This window comes from Trachurus trachurus, assembly GCF_905171665.1.
Source record: "Trachurus trachurus genome assembly, chromosome: 4".
NCBI classification, from domain to species: domain Eukaryota; kingdom Metazoa; phylum Chordata; class Actinopteri; order Carangiformes; family Carangidae; genus Trachurus; species Trachurus trachurus.
Window position 1 is genome coordinate 32,075,671 of NC_139898.1, and position 23,930 is coordinate 32,099,600.

Here is a 23,930-nt window from a genome sequence, read left to right on the forward strand (position 1 = left end):
ACAATATGACACAGCAGTTAAACAAAGCTAAACCGTTAGCTTAGCCTGACTAAGCAGTTTTAACCTCAACCGTTAACCAAAACAGTCACTGGTTTGGTTAAACCAGCTCGTTTGGACTGAACTAGACTAGAGACCAGCAACCTGCTTAATAGAATAGAACTTTATTAATCCTTTGCAGGAAATTATTGTGTCACAGCAGCTCCAATAGCATAGAATAAAAAAATACAGGTAAAATACTTAGGGGAATAAAATAACTTAGGCTATAGCAATAATATTAAGGGTTATAAAGATATAAAATTGTAAAGAGACATAAAACATATTTACAGTAATTTAGTTAGTGCAGGATGAACAATTGTGCAATAATACTCGCCTCTGAAATAGTTTGTTCTTCCCTGCAAACCGTGACGTCATCAGTGGGCGTGAATATTCAACCTGACAACCTGGAGAAAAATAATTTGTCATGGTCCGCTAAAGAAACAAAATGTTTGTTGCCGATTCGGGCGAATACAGAATTGCAAGAAAAGCTAGAAAGCAGAACAAGTTGTATGAATTTGTCTTTGTTAAAGGGACAACGAGGAGTTTTGGAAAAGCGAAGTGTTTCCACACTACATTTATGAGCCTCCGCACCGTGAAATTCTTTTACCGGTGCAAGACAGACTCATGTTTTCATTCATCAAGAATTAAAGTCAGAGGTTGGAAGACGATCACATACCGCCGTAGTTCCCACCACAAACGGCGATTTGGCGGCGTTATTCTCATGACTCGCCACAAAACCAAAAGTAAGGAAACGCTGGTCGGCTCGCCCAGCATTTCCACCACCACTAATAATAACAAAATAACCATAGAGACAAAACCATAGATTTATCTAAAATGGACCCATTAACAGGTGTGGGTAGCGTAGATTCATCCACATTTATATGAGACTTTTTTATAACCAAATAGAAACTCCTCGTTGTCCCTTTAAGTAAAATAATTCTTATATTTGAATTCTGGGAAGAGACGACAGAGGCTAGGTTCACTCCAACGCCAGACCAGATAATTAATAAACATGAAAAAACAGACGAAGCATTACTGCAACAGCAAAAAAGCACTTAAAAAGCACTTTTAGTTCCACTTAAACTGGTGTGAAGGCAGCTAACGATTGGTTCACCAGGAAGCACCACAGTTCTGAGACTCCAGAACCAAAACCAGAGTCTCAGATCGTTAACTCATTTTCTCCTCGTGTGTTTCTTGTGGTAACGAGTCTAACGACCTGAACTTCCTGTCGTCTGACTTCCTGCCTCTCCTTCTTCTTCTCCTTCAGGTTACAGGTGATTGATCCAGAGCAGCAGGTGAACTCCAACTCCCAGAATGCCCGAGCAGAGCAACGACTACCGGGTGGTGGTGTTTGGGGCCGGGGGGGTCGGGAAGAGCTCGTTGGTGCTTCGCTTCGTTAAAGGGACGTTCAGGGACACGTACATCCCGACGGTGGAGGACACCTACAGACAGGTATGAGGGGGGAGGAGCTACAGGCTACAGACAGGTGGGGGTGGGGGGTAGGTGTTGGTTGATTGATTGTTTTATTTTTCGTATGAATGACAGACATACATACGTACGAAAAAAGGATAGGTAAGAAGCCAAGGCTTATGAGGAACCTACCCCCTTGCAACTGTTACATTTACAATCAATCATGGTGTAGAGACAAGATCACTAAGCTACTTGCATATAGGCAAATTTGAAACATGATTAAGTAGCCTAACATGATTAAGTAAGCAAATCAGACGGTGAAAATAGGGTGCTCTTGCAGAATTCATACATCACAATTTATGAGAAATGAGGAATAGCTTTACTATAGCTTATTAAAGCAATTTCATAAACAAAGAAAACAATGAAGAGCGAGAAATTATTAATAACTTAATTTCACCAATGACTATAACAACTTAGAATACAGTAAGTTTACATGAAAACATTCGCCTTCTTCACGCGATCATGTTCAAATCAAAACACACGAAGCCTTAAAACCACGTGATTACATCAAAACCTTCATACTCAGAAATACAAAAAAAAACCTTCATACCCAAAGACCCTTAGCCTGCCCCTATGGATCCAAGAATGTCCATACCCTTTTTGGACAAAACTTTTTAATGGTGATATTTATTAGAATTCCCATTTTTAATGATGTATTTATTCATTTTCTTACATGCAACTAGCAGACTTGCACACAGCTGCCAACTCTCTTTCTTTTCTGGTTTCTCTGTTATGTTATGTGTGTGTTTGTGCTGTTATGCTGTTATGTGTTTGTGTTTGTGCTATGAGCATGGTGTGCGAGCCACCAAATGGAATTGCCCTTTAAGGGATTAATAAAGTAGTCTTGAATCTTGAATCTTGAATCTTGAATCGAGTTTAGATTTTATGAACATTTTTTTGAAATGATAAATATTCTTACTTATTTTGATCTCATCTGGTAATCCATTCCATAGTTTCACTCCCTTAACTGATGTACACATACTCCTAAGTGTTGTCCGTGTCTTAGGTCGGCTGGTAGGTAGGTTTTGGCTTATTGATGAGCAACCTGTTGTGTCTCTGCAGGTGATCAGCTGTGATAAGAGCGTGTGCACACTGCAGATCACCGACACCACAGGAAGTCACCAGTTTCCCGCCATGCAGCGTCTGTCCATCTCCAAAGGCCACGCCTTCATCCTGGTCTACTCCATCACCAGCCGCCAGTCGCTGGAGGAGCTCAAACCCATCTACCAACAGGTGAGAGGCAGACGGGCGACCTCGACCCGACGACGGCCGACCAACGGGAACCAGAGAGAGAGTTTGTAGAGCAGGAAACAGTTTGAGGCAAAGTGAAGCTTCTTTGTTCTGAACCGTTGAGTCGGTTCAGTCTGAGAGGTTTATATAAGACAAACTCTGTCCTGTCCCACGGGGCTGAGGGACCATGAACGCAGCGTCACCACCAATGATGGACGATAAGTGTGACTTGAGGACTCTATAAAATATGTTTTAGTTTTTCCCAAATTCTGTTTTTTTAATTTTTGGGAATTCCTGTTTTTTTGTTTTTTTGTTTTTACCTTTTTCTCTTATTTTACTTCCAAAAAGATTGGGTTTTTAGTGTTAATGACTAAAATGTACACAGTTTAAATGGAAAATACCTTAAATTTATTGAGGTAGGCCTAACAGACAAATACTTTTCTTCAATACCTTAAGAACAAATACTGCATGATGCAACACAACACTGCACTATAAGTACTTCAAGTACCAACAAAATATTAATGCTTTTGAGCATTACACTGTTTCCAGCCAAATAAATTGTTAGTTAAAAATAAATAAAATAAAGTTCTTAATTCGCTTTTTCTTTCTTCAAGTAGGCTAAAAAAATACAGGACCACACAAAACTCTCATAACTTTGTTATACATAACAATGTACTTATAATAATCATCTTTTCAATATACAGTACATTAAAGTGCATCAAAAACAAGGCAAAATGCAGCAAGTTCTTTCTGAGTTATGAGATTTAAGTCGACTTTGTCATGAAACAAAAACCAAAAAAACATTTTAAACGTAAAAGTGTTGAGTTTCTTAGTTTGATTAGCCAATTCCATTATTGTGGAAATCATAGGGCTGGATTAGCGGATTTAACACAGTCACTTCCATTCACATCAGATCAAATCAAAAACACTAAAATATAATTTGACTTTTTTGCCACATTCTCATTTATTGATCTTTACAGTTTTTTATCGATAAAAACTTAGTTAAGTTAGTTAATTATTTTTGATATATGACTAAACACTGAATTTCAAAATAAAAGTCCTACAAATGATGATAGGTGTCACTATCTGATTGTTTTAATTTTGGATCAGTGCTGTCGATTGATCGATTATGACTCACCTGTTCTCACCTGACCCGTGTCTCCACAGGTCCTGGCCATCAAAGGCAGCGTGGAGTCCATTCCCATCATGCTGGTGGGCAACAAGAGCGACGAGACGTCTCAGCGCGAGCTGGAGGCGAAGGAGGGCGAGGCGCAGGCGGCGGCGTGGAAGTGCGCCTTCATGGAGACGTCGGCCAAGACCAACTCCAACGTGAAGGAGCTGTTCCAGGAGCTGCTGTCGCTGGAGAAGAGGCGGGACATGAGCCTGAGCATCGACGGCAAGCGCTCGGGCAAACAGCGGCGAGCCGACAAACTGAAGGGGAAGTGCAGCATCATGTAAGGGAGAGGGGGGGCGGGGCATCTCGCTGGCTCCGCCTCCTCCTCCTCCTCCGCCGTTTCTTGTTCTTCTTCTTCTTCTTGTTCTGGAGCCTGAGGAACAAACGACATGTGACTGATGACAGAAACATTTACACAGAGGGGGGCGGGGCCTCACCTGGACGCTCTGGCTCCGCCCCCCTCACCTGTAACAACACTGTCTGTGGTGAACGTGGCTCTGGTTTGTTAAAGGGATAGTTCACCCAAGATTGAAATTTCACTCAATATCTACTCCCCCTCATGTGGACTAAGGGCTGGGAGAAGTTTCAGAGTCCTCCGTGGCTTCTCTGAGTTACAGGGGGTCTCGGCGTAGCAGTGCATGTCCACATAACGGTTGCAAATGGATACTGTAGGAGCCATTTTTTATGTTGTGTAGGTATTTACTTTTCCACAAGGGTGCAGTATTGTTTCAGTTCCTTTCTTTTACCCCAGAATCTGCCCCAGCTGTTGGAGATCAGGAGAGCTGATTAGTTTGAGTTGAGTGGTGGTGGGAGAGACACAGTTTTTACACGACAGCCAGAGAATCAATAGAAGCTTTTTGTTTGTCAACTTGCCTTATCCTTTTTGTTGAAATAAACGGGAACCTCACCCAAAGACATCATAACCTTCGCAACCTTTCTTTTTTATTCACTCTGGAATCGAGTTAAGAACCATCCCAAACCACCATCAGGTGACAAGTTTTGTTTTTTGAATAGTCACCACAGATACCAACTGTCTTCGTAACAAAAAGACACACCAAAAAACATCCAAATACCTCCATGCTGCTCGTATGTAATGTCCGTCTTGTATTGAAGCCCAGAAATGCGAAATTGTCCCGAAAAAAATTTAATAAGTCTATATTTCAAGCTTGTTTTGTAGCGGAAGCTTCTCGAAGCTCCTCTTCCCAGTTCGTCCAAATTTGACGAATCTGACAATTTCGCATTTCGGGTCTTCAATACAAGAGGGACATTACATACGAGCAGCATGGAGGTATTTGGATGTTTTTTGGTGTGTCTTTTTGTTACGAAGACAGTTGGTATCCATTTGCAACCGTTATATGGACATGCACTGCTACGCCGAGACCCCCTGTAGCTCAGAGAAGCCACGGAGGACTCTGAAACTTCTCCCAGCCCTTAGTCCACATGAGGGGGAGGAGATAATGAGTGCAATTTCAATTTTGGGTGAACTATCCCTTTAATGTCTTGTGATTCCTGACCAATCAGAAGCAGCGACTGATCTTTCAGTGACAGCGATGACATCATGACAACGACACTTCCTGCCAACAAAGATGATGATGATGATGATGATGATGATGATGCGTTCAAGAGTCGTTGGATAATTGTACTTTACGTTACAGTTGTTGAAAATCGTCTCTGAAGTCAAAGGTCGAGTCCTCAGGTCAAAGGTCAAAGCTCCACTTTGAAGGTCTGCAGCTGTTCCCGCCGCCCCCACCGTTACCTATAGCAACCGTGACAAACACCGACAGTTGAACTATGACCTTGAATCATTGGAAATGTTGAAGGAGGAGCTTCTGAGGTCACGATGGTCGAATATTATTAATATTATCATTATTATTATTGTTACAGCAGTGACGTCTCCTCAAGTTGTTGCTATAGTGATCTTTGGTTCCCACGACTACAGCAACATGTGGTCAGAAACGTTAATAATAAAATCTGTTGATAAGAAACAGTTCTTTAATAAAGTCTTAAAAAAGTGTAAAAAAAAAAAATGCAGTGATCGCCGGATCGGTTCCCGACTGCACCAACAATCTGTGCTGAGTGTCATTTCCCCCCCAGTCTCTCTCTTTGACTTTCCTGTCAATTAAAGGCAAAAATGCCCCAAAAAATGATGTTTAAAAAGTAAATAAATAACAGTGACGCAGTGTCAGTGAACGTTCATCATGTGACAAACAACAACCAATAAACAACAATTAAATAAAAATAACTTCTCTGTCTGTAACAGTCTGTCTGTTTAATGAAGATCCTGCAGCAACATCTGCCCCCTGCTGGCCGACTGCAGCACTGCCTCCACTGATGTCAACCATCCACCTGAAACATCTGGACCGGCTGACACACACATCTGGCCGTGCAGAGACTGAGACTGGAGCTTACAGCTTCATCACGTCTCTGATTTAAAGGGATAGTTCACCCAAAATTTAAATTTCACTCATTAGCCTATCTACTTACCCTTGTGCCGACTATAAGGGCTGGGAGAAGTTTCAGAGTCCTCCGTGGCTTCTCTGAGTTACGGGGGGCTCCGTGCAGCAGTATTTTTCCATATAATGGTTGTGAATGTTGCTCACTTTTCTTCGTCCAAAAAGACACACCAAAAAACATCCAAATACCTCCATACTGCTCGTCTGTAATGTCCCTCTTGTAATGAAGCCCCGACATGAGAAATTGTTCCGCCGGTTTGCACTGACACAGGAAGAGCAGTGAACTGAGACACTGGGAGCTTCCGCTACAAACAAGCTTAAAACATAGACTTAGAAGTCTTAGAACATTATTTCATGCTTCCATCGCATTCTCTCATTCCCTCTGTACTTTCTCTGCAATCTTACACAAGAAGTCATTCACACATGTGCACGCACGCACACACACACACACACACACACACACACACACGCACACTCTCACAAGAGAAAAATAGCCTAAACCTTTACCTACCTTTTATTCTTTATTTTCGCATTCTATTTGTATTTATTTCTTCATTATATATATACTTATACTTTTTTTTCTTCTTTCATTTTATTATGAAATTCACTAACTTTATTACTATTATCATATGTACATATATATATATATGTGTGTGTGTCTTGTTTTGTTCTAGTCTCTTTTCTGTTTGCCTATTTGAAGTCTTGTTGGTATGATATTGTTATTTGTTAGTCACCCATACATGTCTTTACACTATATGGCACTATTAAAAAAAAAAAAAAAAAAAACATAGACTTATTAATTTTTTTGCGGAACAATTTCTCATGTCGGGGCTTCAATACAAGAGGGACATTACAGACGAGCACTATGGAGGTATTTGGATGTTTTTTGGTGTGTCTTTTTGGACAAAGAAAAGTGAGCTCCATTCACAACCATCATATGGACAAATACTGCTGCGCGGACCCCCCGTAACTCCGAGAAGGCACGGATAACTCTGAAACTTCTCACAGCTCTTAGTCGACATGAGGGTGAGTAGATAATGAGTGAAATTTTAATTTTGGGTGAAGTATCCCTTTAAAGTTTTTATCTCAATCAAATTAAAAATCTGTAAAAACATCAGAGTCAAACTGAACGTGTCAGTGAACAGAACTGAGACGGAGAAACAGGTGAGACGCATGTGGTCATCAACACAGGTAGGAACCAATGAAACTATCTATCTATCTATCTATCTATCTATCTATCTATCTATCTATCTATCTATATTCCAAATTTACTGGTTGCACATTGGCAAGTACAGTACTACTTGCAGTGTCTTTAGGGGCAAAATGCCACAAACAGCACGGACTCTGCTGCCCCCTACTGACTGATCTGAGGTGTCAACACTTGTCTGTGTCTGTAGCAGCATGAAGTGAAAGCAGAAAAAGAACAAGAAACAATACAGACGGACAAGACAGACACAACGAGGAATGAATCTTCTTGCCCATTACATAAAATAAAGGCTTTTTAATTTTTCAGAACCAACCTGAGTGCCTGGACTTTGATCTCTGTTTATGTCTTCTGGATTGTGAACCCATGTGAGCACAATAGCACATTCTGTTCTCCTCTTCTTCAACACAGACCAGTATTAGTCCAGTAATTTTAGGCCAAAAAAGGGGTCAACGCTGAACAAATTGCAACAGAAGCAAAATGATTTTGTATCCTCAACATGTCCCGAGTGAGGGGGGAAAAAAAGCCCAGAAGAATCCCATTAGGGGAAAGTGTAAGGTTGAATGAACAGCCATAGTTATCAGTTTGTGAACACCTGCAGCCTAAATGGGTTCCATTCAGACCTTAAAGCAGAAGTAAGTGATATATTTGTGTTAATATAAGTCTTAAATAGTTATATCTTCCGACAGCAATCACTTACATAGAGTGTTTGGTCTGAAACACGGGTCTGTCAGTCACTCTGCTCTGCTCTGAGCCGAGGAGAAAACATTTATCGTATCCTACAGTTTTTATCCAATGAGGAGAGAGAACGGCATGCAGGGCTGTGTGTGCAGCCAAGGGACGCCGTGAATGTGGTGACGTAGGGACGAGGACTGTTATGGTGCGTTCAAGGCAGCCCGTAACTCGTGTTTTTCCGACCTGTGAAGTCATACCAGTTCAATCTGGTACGAGTTCACGGGTCGGAAGTTACGAGTGGCCGTTATAGTGACTTTCACAGGTAAAACAGGTCGGAAAAACACGAGTGGGTTGCCTGAAACGCTACAAAGTCGTAAGTTGTGACTTGAAGCTGTAATTTACGGTTTCAAAAGCCTACCTGGAACGCAGCATTAGCGAAAACAACCGGACCACTTACTTCTGCTTTAATATCAAGTTTTTTAACTGTAATATGTTAACAAGACTGAACAAGACATTTTCACCTGCTATACCCAATGTTAGCCATACGTAAATTCTTGAAATTTAAAGTGATTTCTTGTCGGTTGACCGATGGAGTCGTTTTCATGCCGGTACCACCACACCACCTTTATATATAGGACATGTGCCGTCAAAACGGTGGAATTTATGCAAATGTATGCAAATTTGCTCATATTAACAAAAAATTTCAAAAAACTTGTAATACATTTTTTGTTTGTCTTAATGTAAGTAATCAACTCAGTAATTTTCATGGAGATATCTAAAGGTTAATTTTGTTTTACCCTATTCACATGAGAAAAATAATTAGGCTAATAGCCGTATTAAATGGGATATATTTGGGTCTTTTTCGAAACTTTCCCCTACTGGGATTCTTCGGGGCTTTTTCCCAGTCACTCAGGACATGTTGATGATACAAAAAAATCACTTGAGTTTGCTTCTGTTGCAATTTGTTCAACCTTTTTTCATAAAATGACTGCCTGGGCTATTTACCAGAGCTGTCACATCAGAAAGTTCAGAGAGCTGTGATGGAGACAAAGACGGTTTATAATAAACTATTGAATATCTTTGATGGAGAGAAGCAGGAACAGATGAAACCGAACTGACAGGACCAGCACACGGCGACTCTTCACACGTCCAGCAGGGGGCGGTGCCTCCATTCGGCCTCTGTCCTCTGGAGGAAGGAGAAGGGGGAGACTAGGAAGAAGAAGCGCCTTCAAATCATAACACGTCCATGCTTCAAACCGAAAGTAAACAGAGCTCCACAAAGTCCGAGTCGAGAGAAAAGACGGAGAAACTTGGACGTCGACGTCTGCGTGTTGTCCTGAATGCTTCACCTGGACAGGTGAGTCTCTGCTCGGTGAACGTCACAACGTTACGAGTTTACCTCAAAGAATGTGTGTAGCTGTGTGTGTGTGTGTGTGTGTGTGTGTGTGTGTGTGTGTGTGTGTGTGTGTGACAAGACATTTTGTACATCGCACAACTTTCCTGTCAATGGGCACATGGATCATCAGACAGACAGACAGACAGATGAAGTTCGTCCAAATTAATTAATTCAGCAAGTTATTGTGCTGCTGGCTTTTATTTTATTTCCATGCGAGGCTTTTTGTTTTTATGTTATTTATTTTTGACTGCTGGTGGTTACTTAGCAACAGTAAAGCCTTTACTCAGTCCCCTTCCATAGATTTCTGTGCTTGTCCGCAGTGTGTGGATAAGTGTGTGTGGTATGTAGCCTACTGTAAACAGCTCCGTGTGTTTTTCATTTGTTATCATTTTTTAAGTACATTTTAGAAATTATATAGCGTTTCATGTTTTGTAATGTTGTCATCTTTAATTTTGTGTATTTTACCTTACCTGTGTTTATCATTTTAGCCGTTACTGTATAGTTCCAGTTTATTTAGGTTTATTTATTGTATTTTATGTCATGCACTGCAAAAACTCAAAATCTTTCCAAGCATATTTGTCTTATTTCTTGTCAAAATGTCTAATACCTAGTCAAAACTAATCTCTTTCCAATAAAAGTCATCACCTAAAAATGTAGGTTTTTAGATTATTTTCACTTGTTTTAAACACATTTTCACTCAAAATACATAGAAAAATCTGCCAGTGAAAGCAAGTTTTTTCTGCTTGTAATAAGAGAGAAAAACTTCCTCCACTATCAGATTTTTTTTCACTTATTTTAAGTGAAAATATGCTTGAAAGAAGTAAAAAGTGTCTAAAAACAAGCTACTTTTTATGTGATGAGTCTTATCTTAAGTAGAATTAGATTTGTTTTGACTAGAAATTACATTTTGACTAGAAATAAGGCAAATATTCTTGGTAATATTTTGAGTTTTTGCAGTGTGTATAGGGGGCAGGAGCTGTGCTTTGCGTCTCCATCAAGTGACCATCAGCTTTTTTAAAATCTGTTTGTCAGAAATAAACACCGTGAACCTGACTGTATCTGCTGCTGTCTACTCTGTGGACCCGTACCGAACAAGGTTACTGATAAAAATGTATATTTATGTTAGCTGTGATGTATTATACAGTAACATCTGGAACGTTTGTCTCAGCTAAATGTCTCTTTGTCCTTCTGACAGAAAACAGCTAGATCCTCTGCACTTACACATCTGTGGTGAAACTAATGTCTCCTCTTGTCTCTCATGTCCAGCAGGGTTTTGAGGTCCAAACAAGGGAGTCAATAAAAGTGAAAAGAGTGATCAACACCAGGATTATCAGATCATCAGGAGGACGTTGTTCTGCCGCTGCCGCTGGTTCCTGGTGTCGGAGGGTCCACCCAGTAACAAGACGTCATGAAGACAAAGTGCTGCTGATGTTGAGTTGGTCTTCTGTCCCCAGTTCAGTCCGTGGCTGATTTGGACTCTGGCCTGTATTTTTTTCTTTTTGAACATTTTACTTTCAGTTTTCAATTTAACACACTATATACAGAGACAAAGCTGCAAACCCCTTCCCTAATCCACCCAACAACAAAGAGAGAGGGAGAGGAAAAGACAGAAAAAAAGGTGAGACAGACAGTTCTTAGTATTGATGACAAATGGGTTGTAAATTCAATAACTTTTCTATAACCCGTCCACTATAGTTTGTAAGGTGCCAAATAAGGCTGTCACATCTCTGTAAAAGTGTTATAGTCTCTCATTTCTGAGTGTAAGTTAATGTAATTTTTTCAAGTGGAACACAGCTTTTCATTTCCTAAACCCATCATCCTATAGGGAGTTGGGAGTCAGACTTCCACGTGATGGCTATGCACTTTGTAATTTTATTTTTATTTAACATGCAGTCCTAGACGTTTTGTCATGATGTCAGAAAAATCCAGAAGGTATTGAGTTTTATGGAATGAGCCCTCCTCTATAGCACATTCAAAGCAAATGCAGGATATTTCGGGTTATTATGTATGTAATATAGGTTTGGTGAGGAAAGTTATAATAGCTCAGCCTGTACAGTTAAAGGAGACATATTATACCCCTTTTCCACAAATTAATACAGTTCCCAGGTGTCTTAAAGACATGTCAACCGAGGGAACAGCTCGTAAAACCACATGTATTTCAACCTAGGAAGCCTGCAAATTTCCTTTTTTTTTGTCAATTCTCACATTTTGGGGGCCAGAAGGCAAGACAAACACCCAAACATATGTTAAAGAGGCTTCAAAAAGTGATATTTCCATAATATGTCCCCGTTATAGTGGCAGTTAGACTTTTTTTTACACAGTTCAGACCAGAGCTTGGTACCCATTGGACTTCCAAGTTGGACTTCCATTTCTCCCTTGATTTATGCAACCCTGGTTTTGGAGCATCGTCCATCAAGGGAGAATAATACTCTGACCTGGTTGAAAAGACAGTTTGACTTTTGCATGGACCCAAAAACATGGATCCAGATCTCAGCATCGTCCTCCTCGGTAACTCGGGAGCTGGTAAAAGTTCCTCAGGAAACACCATATTAGGACGAGCAGCGTTTGTGTCCAAAGTGTCCTTCAGACCCGTCACCACAGAGATCTGCGAGGCGACAGGACGAGTGTTCGAGAGACAGATCAGCGTGACGGACACTCCAGGAATATTAGCCTCGGAGCAGCAGATCAGAACGCTCTGTCAGGACCTCCTCGAGTCCGACAGACCCGTTCTGTTCCTGGTGGTCATCAGGATCGGACGCTTCACCACCGAGGAGCAGGACGCCGTGGAGGCAGCGATCAAGATCCTGGGTCCTCAGGGGATCGAGAAGAGCTACCTGCTGTTCACCGGTGGAGATGCCTTGAAGGACATGACACTGAAGGAGTTCATCTTTGGACAGGAACGTAGTCCACTCCCAGTTGTTGTTTTGAACTTTAAGAAGCCGTATCACCTCTTCAACAACGAACACAAAGACCAGGGACAGGTCAGAAAGCTGCTGCTGAAGTCGGGACTCCTCAGAGCAGGTGAGTCAGGCGTTGTGTTCAGCTCCCCTGAGAATGTTATTCAAATGAAGACTGAGTCATTACAGAGGTTTATTCATGTTTATTCATTACCTCTGGACCAAACCTCTGGTTCTGAGGCCGAACTGAACCAACAAGGGTCAATTTGATCTCGAATCAGATCTAATCAGACTGAGTTTAATCAATTCATAGGTTGCAGTGACGTCACGTCGAAGGGACCGCCGCCATATTTGTGTCCGATTTGACAGGTCTCCTCATATGACAGCATGCAAACCGCAGGATGGAAATGACAGTTTCTTGACAAAATGACAGGGTTTCATACATCTTGTCTGGGTTTATATCTCTATAACAACAGACAAACTCTATATTATCCCACTTATTACACAATTTATGAATTAATTAATTAATTTGAGACGTAATGTTGATCAAAGTCCTTAGTCCGGTCACTTCTCCGCTGTTTGCTCCTCACCCTCCTCTCGGTCGACTCGTGTGTAGTTGTTTTCAACGAGCTTTTGATAATCAATCAGTAGATTGATGAATTATCATGGAAATGTTACAATATGCGCATTTATGTAGTCCTGTCTGTCATAAGAGATTACGATACGAGACACGTTTGTGTCACGGACTCGCGGCGGCACAGACACAGCTGGTCACAGCTGTGACACTGCGCTGGCCCGTCCGCTCTGTCCGCTCTGATCGCAGCAGCGGTGAGGGAGGCAGAGAGCCTCCACTCTCCCTCTAACAAGCTACGAGTCATTTCTCTAACATAGTGTTGTCACGATACCAACATTTTGGTACCGGTATCGGTACCAACATGTTTTTCGATACTTTTCGATACTTTTCGGTACTTTTCCACATAAAAAGAGAACACAAAAAATGTCATTATTGGCTTTATTTTAATAGAAAAATTTTGGACCATAAAACAGGAAATCAGTAAACAGTTACTGCTGCTGCAGGATTAACATTCCATCTATATTAATCTGAACTCTTCCTAAATTAAAAAAATGTCTGTTTAAAAATGAACATCAACTTGTTTTCTTTGCATTATTTGAGGTCTGAAAACACTGCATCTTTTTTTGTTATTTTGACCAGTTGTAATTTTTGGGAGAAATTGTTATCAGTAGTTTATAGAATGAAACACAAATGTTCATGTTACTCAAACATACACCTATTGTTTCCCATATGTAGACCAAATTGATTCTGTTCCCCCCACCCCCATCAACGCAATATCGTTCCGTTAATTCATCTCTGCGTAGCGCTGCTTCGCCGTGCTCACTCAGAGAGAGAGAGAGAGAGAGAGAGACAGAGAGAGCATGCAGCCAGTGGTGATCCGCGGTAAAAACAAAACTTATTAACGAGGCTGTGGCGGCCGTCTCTCTCTCGCGCGCGGCGCGCTCACACACAGACACACACACAGACACAGACACAGGCACATGGACAGGTCGCGCTGTAACGGTAATGATAAAAAGCACCTTGCTTCGTTTGTGACTCGCTCTCTCGCTCCTCGCGGCTCAAATTACAATGCGGCGACTTCATGCGGCGACGTCAATGAATGAAAGTACCGGTCCCATCTAAGCGCAGTATGGTACCGTTTGAAATGCGTTAGTACCCCGGTACCAATCTAGTACCGGTATACCGTGCAACCCTACTCTAACATCACAATTAGTCTGAAGCTGGTAAAAATTAAACACAAGGTAAAAATCCTTGATAGTTATTCTGCCCTGCTCCGCTGATCAGAGCGGCGTCCCTAGCAACGGCCCATTTTCCTTAGCAACGGTCTGTAATACAGAAATAAAAGACCCTAAATGCAGAATCAGTGAGTAATTAATAAGAAAGTAATCAAAATGCAGAATTCAATATATCCATGTTATTAAAAAAAAAGTGAATCCCCTCTTTTTGTGAGACTTGTCACAGCCCACGCTGCACTGATAGACTGCCTGCAGTCAACCATTTATTCCGCCTATAACTTTACGTCTTTTGGGATGGAATAAAACTGCAGTCCGGGTTTTTTTTTGGCGACTGCTATCACAGTCAACAGCACAATATAATCCTGGCATCTTTCAAATAACGTCAATTTTCGGTCTCTTGCTGATTTCCTCCTACTACTCCACTTGTTCTGGTAACGTGACGCTGTGATCTGTGCCCAGATTGCCCTGATTCGGACACAAATATGGCGGCGCAGAAACACAGTGACGTCATGTGAATCTAATGAATAGGGACAAGTGTCAATATCAAAAGGAAAGTTAGATCAATGGATATCTAAGTTGTTTCAAACTAGCTGAAACACTGCAGTCTTCTTATTTGTGTTTCTGTCTCTGTCCAGTTTCCTGTCCAGATCCTGTTTCACACAGGGAATTGGATCTACTCAGTGTTTGAGTCTCAAGCTGTGTCTCAATTCGAATACTTCCATGAGTATAATGTCATGTAGTATACTACTTACTTCTGTAGTGAATGAATTTTAACAGTCACAACGGTTGCCAACATCAGTCACAACGGTTGCCAACGTCTTCTTTTTTGGGCGCTACTGTCGCCCATCAACACATCTACCGGCTTGTTTTGTTTGTAATCTCAATAATGCAATAATGAACACCCTTACTTGTACTTTGTGTTTATGTACCCTATGGACCCCAGGAAGATTAGGCTAGTGGTTGCCAAGGCGGCAGCTAATGGGGATCCATCTAATAAACAACAATAATAGGTGGCCATTACGTCTCCGCTTCTTACTGCCAGAAAACATTGGCCAATGTAATTTACATTCTGCTATGTAGCCAAGACGGTGATCACTGACGGAGGGAAGTGTCCATCAGTCAACATGCAACTTTTTGACTGTTATGAGTGCACCATCAAGGTATTTACAGTGCACTGCATTTTGCCACCCTTGTCAGTGTCAACGCACTTACACATTCAAAGTAGTTAGTGTAAGTATGGAAGTTTTCGAATTGCTGAGACACAGCGTCAGTTTCTCTGAGGAACTCAAGTTCAGTCAAAGTGGTGTACAGGTGTAACAGAATTGAATTTAGAGTTTGAGTGTGTAGAGAGCGTTAAATCTGATTTTTGTTTGTTTGTTCTTTTGTTAATCTATAATGTGTTTGTGGAATTGACCAACAGAACCAGAAGAATTCGAGGAACCGGAGGAACCAGAGCTCAGGATTGTGCTTGTTGGGAAAACTGGAGCTGGGAAAAGTTTGTCAGGAAACACCATCTTAAGGAAGAAGGTTTTTCAGTTTAAAACATTGTCTTCTTTACTGACATCACAGTGTCAGAAGGAAACGTCTAAGTTTGATGGTCAGACACTGACGGTTGTTGATACTCCAGGTCTGTGTGACACTGGTAGACCTCAAGAGGAGCTGAAGAAAGACTTTGTGACATCCATCTCATTGGTTGCTCCAGGTCCTCATGTGTTCCTGGTCGTGATCCAGCCGAACAGATTCACAGAAGACGAACGACAAGCAGTGAAAATCATCCAGGATGTGTTTGGAAAAGCAGCAGAAGGTTTCACCATGGTCCTGTTTACCCATGGAGATGATCTGCAGGCGGATGGGGTCTCCATAGAAGAGTTCATTGGTCAAAACGAGACCCTCAGAGACGTCCTCAGGCAGTGCCATGGAGGACACCACGTCTTCAACAACAGAGATGGTGGTCCGTCTCAGGTCCGTGAGCTGCTGGAGAAGATCAATGCAATGGTTCAGAAAAATGGACGAAGCTACTACACCAATGAAATGTTGCAAGAAGCTGAGAGAACCATGAAGGAAGAGACAGGAGGATGTCTTCAGAGAAAGGCAGAAGAAGACTGCTGGTGTCCATGGAGACTGTGTGCTGTTTGTCTCAAAGGAGTTGTAGCAGGAGTTGTGCTGGGAGTCACAGCGTTGGCTGTAGCTCAGGTGGTCAAACAGAAGGCATGTGTCCTATGATATTTAATGTTAATTAGAAATCATATTGTAAGAGCCATTTTGCCCTTTATTTTGTGTTTTATTTTGGTGTTTTATGTTTGGTCACTTCCTGGGAAAAAGGAAGTGACGCAAGGCACTCTAAGTCACAAGGTGTTATTTGATTAGGGTGAACAAGCCACAAGGTGTGGCTGATGAAGCACACATTTCTTTTACCGTGACATGCTGCGCGAGCACACATGCACGCGTCAACATTGTGTATCAGCTACCGTAGTAGTGACTTTCTTTATGGTTGTATGTTTGGAGGACAGAAAGGCCACTACACATATTAACGTTGCAAAGTTATCATGACAACTACATAACCTTGATCTTACCTGTTACACTCTGGACACACTGCACCTGATTTACTTGAATGACTCGTTTATCAAAAGGTTTCATGTTAAATGAAGTTTATTTTGTTGTGCTTTGGAAAAGTTTTTTTTTTTGTAAAATCTCTTTACACAATAAACAAATAATATTACAGAACTGTTCCTGTTCCTATGTCTCAACTAATATGTTTCCCACATTCTGTGTCATAAACTATAAACTGTTTTCTTGTCTGTAACAACATCTTTTGCGCGTCTGCCCGTCGTGGGTGAGGGATCCCTCCTCTGTTGTTCACCCTGAGGTTTCTCCAATTTTTTCCTGTTTAAAGGGTTTTCCATGGAGTTTTTTCTCAGTGGATGTGAGGGTCTAAGGGCAGAGGATGTTGTTGTGATGCCATGTAAAGCCCTTTGAGACAAACTGTTTGTAAAAACGGGCTATACTAAAATTGCCTTGCCTTGCCTTCTTTATATTAAAGAAGGTTGTGACAATGTAATTTATTGTTTATTAGGATCCCCATTAGCCATTGCTTCATATACTGTATGAGCAATGGCAGTGAGTTCATGTACTGTAGTAAGTAAATGGGCATCAGGAAAGACAAGCTGACACCAGAGTGGATTTACTGACACCTGCAGACCTGTTGCTGTAATAACACGTGAGCAAACAACACTCTACAACATCAGGACATTTCTGCAAACAATGAAGCCTGTTGCCTCTATCAGTACAGCTGGATCAGTTTGAAGTGCTTATGCTACAGGTCTATGGAGATATGAAGATATGATACATGATGCCAGTAAGCCTGTGAATATTCTCATTTGTCCAGGTCATAGATATGTCAAGGAAATTTGAATCCAAGCAACTGGACTTGGTTATACAAATAACCAAGTCCAGTTGCTTTCTATTTAAATTTCCTTGACATAACTACGGTAGGACAGAGATGGAAATTTAAATAGAAAGCAACTGGACTTGGTTATTTGTATGGTACTCTGACTCCACCGCTTTCACCTCCTCGTCCAGTTTCTTCTGGTAGAACTTTCTGAGCTTCTCCTCCCTCTGGTTCAGCATCTCCACCACCTCCAAGTAGGTGGGGTTGGAGTAAAACTTTCCTTTGTTGGCATCCACCATCTTCTCCACCTTCTTGAGCAGATCCAGGACCTGTCTTCGGTCATTGACTTTGTGGTTGTTGAAAAGGTGGTACCTGTTGTCGACCTTCTTCAGGATCTCCTGCAGCTCAGCTCCAGATTCCTTCTTCAGCATCTCATCAAAGTCTCCCTGGACTTCGTCTCCATGACTGAAGAGGACGATGGTGTATCTCCAGACGTCTTTCCCAAACACCTCCTGCACCTTCTGAACAGCTTTTTCTGTCTTCTGCTGTAAAGCGCCCCACCCTGACGACCAGCAGGATGGCGTGGGGCCCCGGGGCCGACATGTTGATGCACTTGGAGGTTTCTCTCCCCACTGTGTCTTCATTTAACAAGGTGTCGAAGAGGCCGGGGGTGTCAACGATTGTCACCTGAACAACTCCTGCCGAGGTCTCCATAGCATTTATAAATTGAGTTTTTATAATGAATTTAACACGTGTCAAATAACTGTAAACAGACTCTGGTATCAATATGTAACACACACACTCACACATGTTTGTATGACTATTATATATATTATGTGTTTGCATCAGATGCTTGTCTCTCTCATTGTTGTGTCCAGCAGGTCCCATGATCCTCAGATATGGATCCAGGTCCAGGTCCAGATCTCTCCATCGTCCTTCTGGGAAACACAGGAGTCGGTAAAAGTGCAACAGGAAACAGTATTTTAGGACGAGTCGCCTTTGAGTCCAGACAGTCCTTAAAACCTGTGACCACAGAGATCAGAGAGAAAAGAGGACAAGTGTACGGGAAACAGGTCTCAGTGGTGGACACTCCAGGAATCCTAGGACCTGGATTAGAGCAGAAGATCAGAACAAGGTGTCAGAACCAGCTGAGCTCCTCCACTCCCTGTATGTTCCTGGTGGTTGTCCGGGTCGGACAGTTCACTGAGGAGGTGGAGAAGGCTGTGAATTTGTCCATCAGCGTTCTTGGAGACATCGGACTGAAGAACAGCTTCCTGCTCTTCACAGGTGGAGACGACCTGAACGAGTCTCTGCAGGACTACATCCTCAAATCCGATAGAAGCTCCCTGAGAGAAGTGGTCAAGAAGTTTGAGGGCCGATGTGTCCTGTTAAACAACAAGACAGAAGACAAGAGTAGACAGGAGCAGGTCCAACAGCTGCTGCAGCAGGGAGAGAATCTTAGGAGCTGGGCGCTGCCAGGACCAAAGGGTACCACACACACAGACACGCACAGTATATATATATAGAGACCACTTTCCACTTTCACAAATGTTTCTTAAAAAGCATTCCATTCCAGTTTTTTTTTCTTTTAAATACCAATACAAACACAACTCATTCTACTTCATGGGGCAATGATGAGGTGATCACCTGAACCACATCTGATTGTATAGGAAGATTATGAAAACCACTGCTGGGATTAAACATTGACATTACTTACTTACTTACTTACTTACTCCTCTTCGTCCCCGATGGGACATAAGGCTTCAATGAGCTCTTACAGTCTTTGTTGCATGTTGTTGTGATTGGTTGATAGGAGAGCTAGGTTGTCAGCAAAGTCATAATCCCTATAGTCATAGCAGTAGGTTCGTTACCTTTAATTGTCGGTGCAAGCTGTTTTTAGAACGGTGGAGCAGAGCCGTGAGCTGCTCAGAGCTACGCTACGGAGGCTCATGGGATTTCTTGGTTTCCCTCATCAAACTCATCAAACACACAATCCAACAACTCCACAACGCTCTGGTGGACAAGTTGTGACCTGCACATTCACCACGCTATGAGATAACAGAACGTTACCAGACAGTGTTGTTTTAGAGGGAAATTCATGTAAATTCATGCAAATAGATGCGCATTGCCTTCAGGGACAGTTTTTCAGCAAGCAGTCTCTGCATTTACCTCTAAAACAACTGTCTTTTTTTTGTTTCAATCAACTTTTTGTTTGATTGAATAATAAAGACACATTTGTACCTCCATATTTACCATCATTTTTGTCTAGGTCAGTAGTCATTAGTTTGGTATCTTAAATAATTCTGTTTTGGTCAGTTTCAAGTTATTTCAGTGATAGTTGAGGGAACAGAAGGGTACCAACTATTTTGTCATATTGAATAAAATCAGAGGTTTACAGTCTTTCTTTTTTTTCTTTTTCCAATGTGATCCAGATCTCACCATCGTCCTTCTGGGGAACACAGGAGTCGGTAAAAGTGCGACAGGAAACAGTATTTTGGGACGAGCAGCATTTGAGTCCAGAGTGTGTCTCAGACGTGTGACCACAAAGATCAAACAGGAAAGAGGACGAGTGTGTGGGAAGCAGATCTCAGTGGTGGACACTCCAGGAATCCTAGGACCTGGATCAGAGCAGCAGATCAGAACAAGTTGTCTGGACCAGCTGAGCTCCTCTTCTCCCTGTCTGTTCCTGGTGGTGGTCCGAGTCGGACGGTTCTCCACCACGGACCAGGAGGCCGTGGAGGCCGCCATCAAAGTCCTTGGACCTCGACGGTTTAAAACCTGCTACCTGCTGTTCACAGGTGGAGACACCTTGAAGGACGTGTCTCTGCAGGACTTCCTGTCTGAGGGAGAAGACACTTCACTGTCTGGTGTTGTCGGGAGGTTCTCAGACCGGTATCATCTGTTCAACAATGAAAAGAGAGGACAGGAGCAGGTCTGGGATCTGCTGCGCAAGTCAGGTAACCTTTGATGATGATGACCTTTGACCTGACAGTGTTGCAGCTGTTTGACCTTTGACCTTTGACATGGCTGTGTGTTCTCTCTGCAGCTGCTGGTCTGGAGGAATCTCTGAAGCGGGTGAACAGGAAGATCACTCTGGTGGGTCTACCTGGAGGAGGGAGGAGTTCAGCAGCCAACACCATCCTGGACTCAGACCGGTTCCCCTCACACAGTGGGTTCGATTCCCTCAGTACAGACAAGACTGTGTGTGAATCAGCAGCAGTGGAGGGTCGCTGGGTCACCGTGAGAGACACTCCTGGACTCACTGTAGGAAATCCTGATCAGATGACTGATGAGTTAGAGAGTTTTAGAGATGGTGGTGATCCAAAACACATCTTCATGTTTGTGGTCAGAATTGGACGGATGTCCAGAGAAGAGTCCATCCTGCTCCGGGCTCTGACAAGGGGGTGGCACCGTATACTTCTTCACAGATCTGTGGTCCTGTTCACTCATGGAGACCAGCTCAGAGGTCAGACCATCGAACAGCTGATCAGGTCGAACATACAGGTGTCTGAGTTGGTCTCCAGGTGTGGAGGTAGATACTGTGTGTTAGACAACACTCAGAGAGGAAACAGGCAGCAGGTCAGACAGCTGCTGGATCAAGTGGACCAGATGGTTGCAGCAGCAGAAGCAGCAGAAACAGCAGCAGCAGAAGCAGCAGAAGAAGCAGCAGACAGGCCCTTTTCCATCATGTTGAACAAGATGTTCTCCTTATATGTTTTATCTTTTCACCACCTCCGTTCTGTTTGTCATCGTCTTGACGAGCTCTATAAGCAGCTGGAGAAGTGACCTCTGGTCAGAGTCAGACATGTGAACAGGACCTGAAGACACTGAAACTTTATTTAAACCTGTTTCCTGTCAGGATGTTCTCCTTCTGTTTGTTCAATAAAGAGTGGAAACAAAAAACACTGATGCTGAAGGTCTCCTGTTCCTCCTCTTCCTCCTCCACCTCGGAGGACCGGTCAGTGAACACAACAACTGATGTTGTGTTTGTTGACTTTTGACCTCTGCTGCATCAAGTTCATCATGGAAGACAAACCGAGCCTCTGTGTCTTCCTCTCTGGTTGAACAGCTTTGGACCCTTCTTTATCCGTGAAGATCAAGACATGAGGAGCTCGTCCAGCCTACTTCTCCATCAGTATCTATTTAAACTAAATCTGGTCACAGACTTTGTGTGTGCATGTTGTTCTCGGTCCTCACACACTCACACACAACAGAAGCTGCGAGTCACAGGGTTGGCTGTAGCTCAGGTGGTCAAACAGTAGGCATGTAAGGCAAGGCAAGGCAATTTTATTTGTATAGCCCAGTTTGTCTCAAAGGGCTTTACATGACATCATAACAACATCCTCTGGCTTTAGACCCTCACATCGACTGAGGAAAAACTCAGTAGAAAACCCTTTTAACAGGGAAAAATTGGAGAAACCTCAGGGTGAGCAACAGAGGAGGGATCCCTCACCCAGGACGGGCAGACGTGCAATAGATGTTGTTACAGACAAGAAAACAGGTTATAGTTTATGACACAGAATGTGGGAAACATGGAAAAGTTAAGGAGAGCTGATGGAGGGAGGGAGAGCAGGCCAGCTTAATGGGAGGACTGGATGGCAGACATGGGAAGGGAGGGCAGGCCGGTTTAACAGCAGGGGAAGGGGGCGATGCAGGCGGCGGCTGGTGCAGGGAGATGGAGCTCCGGTGAATCTGTGGAAACAGACAGAGTGCGAGACACCGAGGCCAAACTACAAAGTACAACAGATAGGCTAATGATAATGACAGTTCAAAATGTACTGAGAGCAGAGGAGAGGAGAAGGAGGGAGGAGGAGAGGAGAGGGCTCCATGTAACCAGATGTGTCCCCAGCAGTCTAAGCCTATAGCAGCGTAGCTATAAAATGGTTCAGAGCTACCTGAACCAGCCCTAACTAAAAGCTCTGTCATAGAGGAAGGTCTTAAGCCTAAACTTAAAGGTTGAATATGTAGAATATTTATTAACTCATTGAGTGCCATTGACGTATATATACGTCAATCAAAATCCAACGCTTGAGTGCCATTGACGTATATATACGTCAAATGCAGTTTTCTGCGGCTGGTAAATGGGGACGCTGTTGCGCACACTGTGAGTAATTTTGGGGCTCCTGGGATGTGTAGAACGAAGAAGACTGTAGATCAGAGCAAGAAGTGAAGAGGAAGGAGAAGACGAGTGCGATCGGTACAGAGATAAAAAAGTTGGGGAAAGTTTCTATTTCTAGAGAAAACGACGGGCAGAGCCTGGAACAAGTGTAACGTGGAGCTGGAGGAAAGCTTAGCCACGGATACTGTTAGCATAGCTCCAGCATGAAGTGATCGGAGGAGGCAGGAAAGGTAAACTGATCTAGATGATCAGCACCGAAATGCCGAAGCGAAAGCGGATCGCGGAGTCAGTTTCACCAGTTGCTGTCTAACCGACGTGACGACGAACCGAGAGATCCGCGCGGTGCGTCGCTGCCGCGGCCGCGTCCAGCAGAGAGGCTGAAGACGCCATGACGTCTCCCTCACTACTTCAGGGACGAGGGGAAGCAGCAGGAGGAGAGGAGAGTAGGAGAGGGGAGGGGCAGAGAGGGGGTGAGGGGGTGAGGGGAGGGGGAGAGGAGGGGGGAGGAGAGGGTGAGGGGGCAGCAACTGCAGGAGGAGTAGGAGAGCAGGCATCACTCTGCATAGTAGGACTCCTACTTGTTGTATTTTAGTTTTTTTTTTTTTTGTACAATGAAGAAACATGTGAAATGAAATTTTCAGATGTCTTACATGTTTTTGAAGCCAAAATTAAAACGGATAAATCACTGTTTTTCTTGAGAGACTCTCTTTCACAAAAATGCATTTTTCTCAGCTTTCTAGAAAAAAAGTGGTATTTTTGGTGCAACCAGGCTCTATTAAACTTAATATAAATTAAGAATGGAACAAGGTACAAACAAATGTTTTTTTCCCTAGTTAAATAGAGAGTCTCCTCTTTCCTTTGAGCTATTTTGTGTTTTCAGAGTCATAATACAAAATATTCTCTTGGTCTTAAAATATTACTTAAAATGCCCCGAAACGCTGGCACATGGCACTGACCATTTTATAAAAGGGCTGGCACTCAATGAGTTAAAAGCTATATTTTTTCAAAAAGAATACATCCATGGGGCCTTTAGAGGGGTACAGAATGAAAGTATTGCTTTTCCACAAAAAAATTTTTTT

General features: G+C 42.7%; 4 protein-coding genes across 4 annotated transcripts; 3 read left to right on the forward strand and 1 right to left on the reverse strand.

The window, feature by feature from the left end:
• Window positions 1-1,350: 1,350 nt before the first annotated feature.
• On the forward strand, window positions 1,351-4,194 carry diras1a (DIRAS family, GTP-binding RAS-like 1a; the record flags this gene model as incomplete). Its single annotated transcript, XM_083970544.1, has 3 exons — window positions 1,351-1,488; window positions 2,569-2,739; window positions 3,904-4,194. 3 exons carry the CDS (start codon window positions 1,351-1,353, stop codon window positions 4,192-4,194), a joined length of 600 nt encoding a protein of 199 aa, XP_083826670.1.
• An 8,014-nt stretch (window positions 4,195-12,208) lies between these two features.
• Window positions 12,209-16,617, forward strand: LOC310984946 (GTPase IMAP family member 4-like). The gene is made up of 2 exons (XM_083970328.1): window positions 12,209-12,659; window positions 15,765-16,617. The coding sequence occupies exons 1-2, from the start codon at window positions 12,506-12,508 to the stop codon at window positions 16,565-16,567; spliced, it is 957 nt and encodes a 318-aa protein (XP_083826454.1). The 5' UTR covers window positions 12,209-12,505; the 3' UTR covers window positions 16,568-16,617.
• Window positions 16,618-17,851: 1,234 nt separating this feature from the next.
• LOC310985360 (GTPase IMAP family member 7-like) lies at window positions 17,852-18,446 on the reverse strand (the record flags this gene model as incomplete). Its single annotated transcript, XM_083970934.1, is given in 2 exon segments — window positions 17,852-18,268; window positions 18,270-18,446. Coding segments are annotated over 2 exon segments (594 nt in total).
• Window positions 18,447-18,631: 185 nt separating this feature from the next.
• On the forward strand, window positions 18,632-21,839 carry LOC310985361 (GTPase IMAP family member 8-like; the record flags this gene model as incomplete). Its single annotated transcript, XM_083970935.1, has 4 exons — window positions 18,632-19,220; window positions 20,165-20,689; window positions 20,779-21,311; window positions 21,828-21,839. 4 exons carry the CDS (start codon window positions 18,632-18,634, stop codon window positions 21,837-21,839), a joined length of 1,659 nt encoding a protein of 552 aa, XP_083827061.1.
• Between the last annotated feature and the right edge of the window lie 2,091 nt (window positions 21,840-23,930).

What these genes read in the sequence shown, in the direction of transcription:
- LOC310984946 (XM_083970328.1), top strand. Translation starts at nt 12,506, where the DNA reads ATGACACTGAAGGAGTTCATCTTTGGACAGGAACGTAGTCCACTCCCA. An exon ending in GTCGGGACTCCTCAGAGCAG is followed by an intron (nt 12,660 to 15,764) that starts GTGAGTCAGGCG and finishes ATTGACCAACAG; the next exon opens with AACCAGAAGAATTCGAGGAA.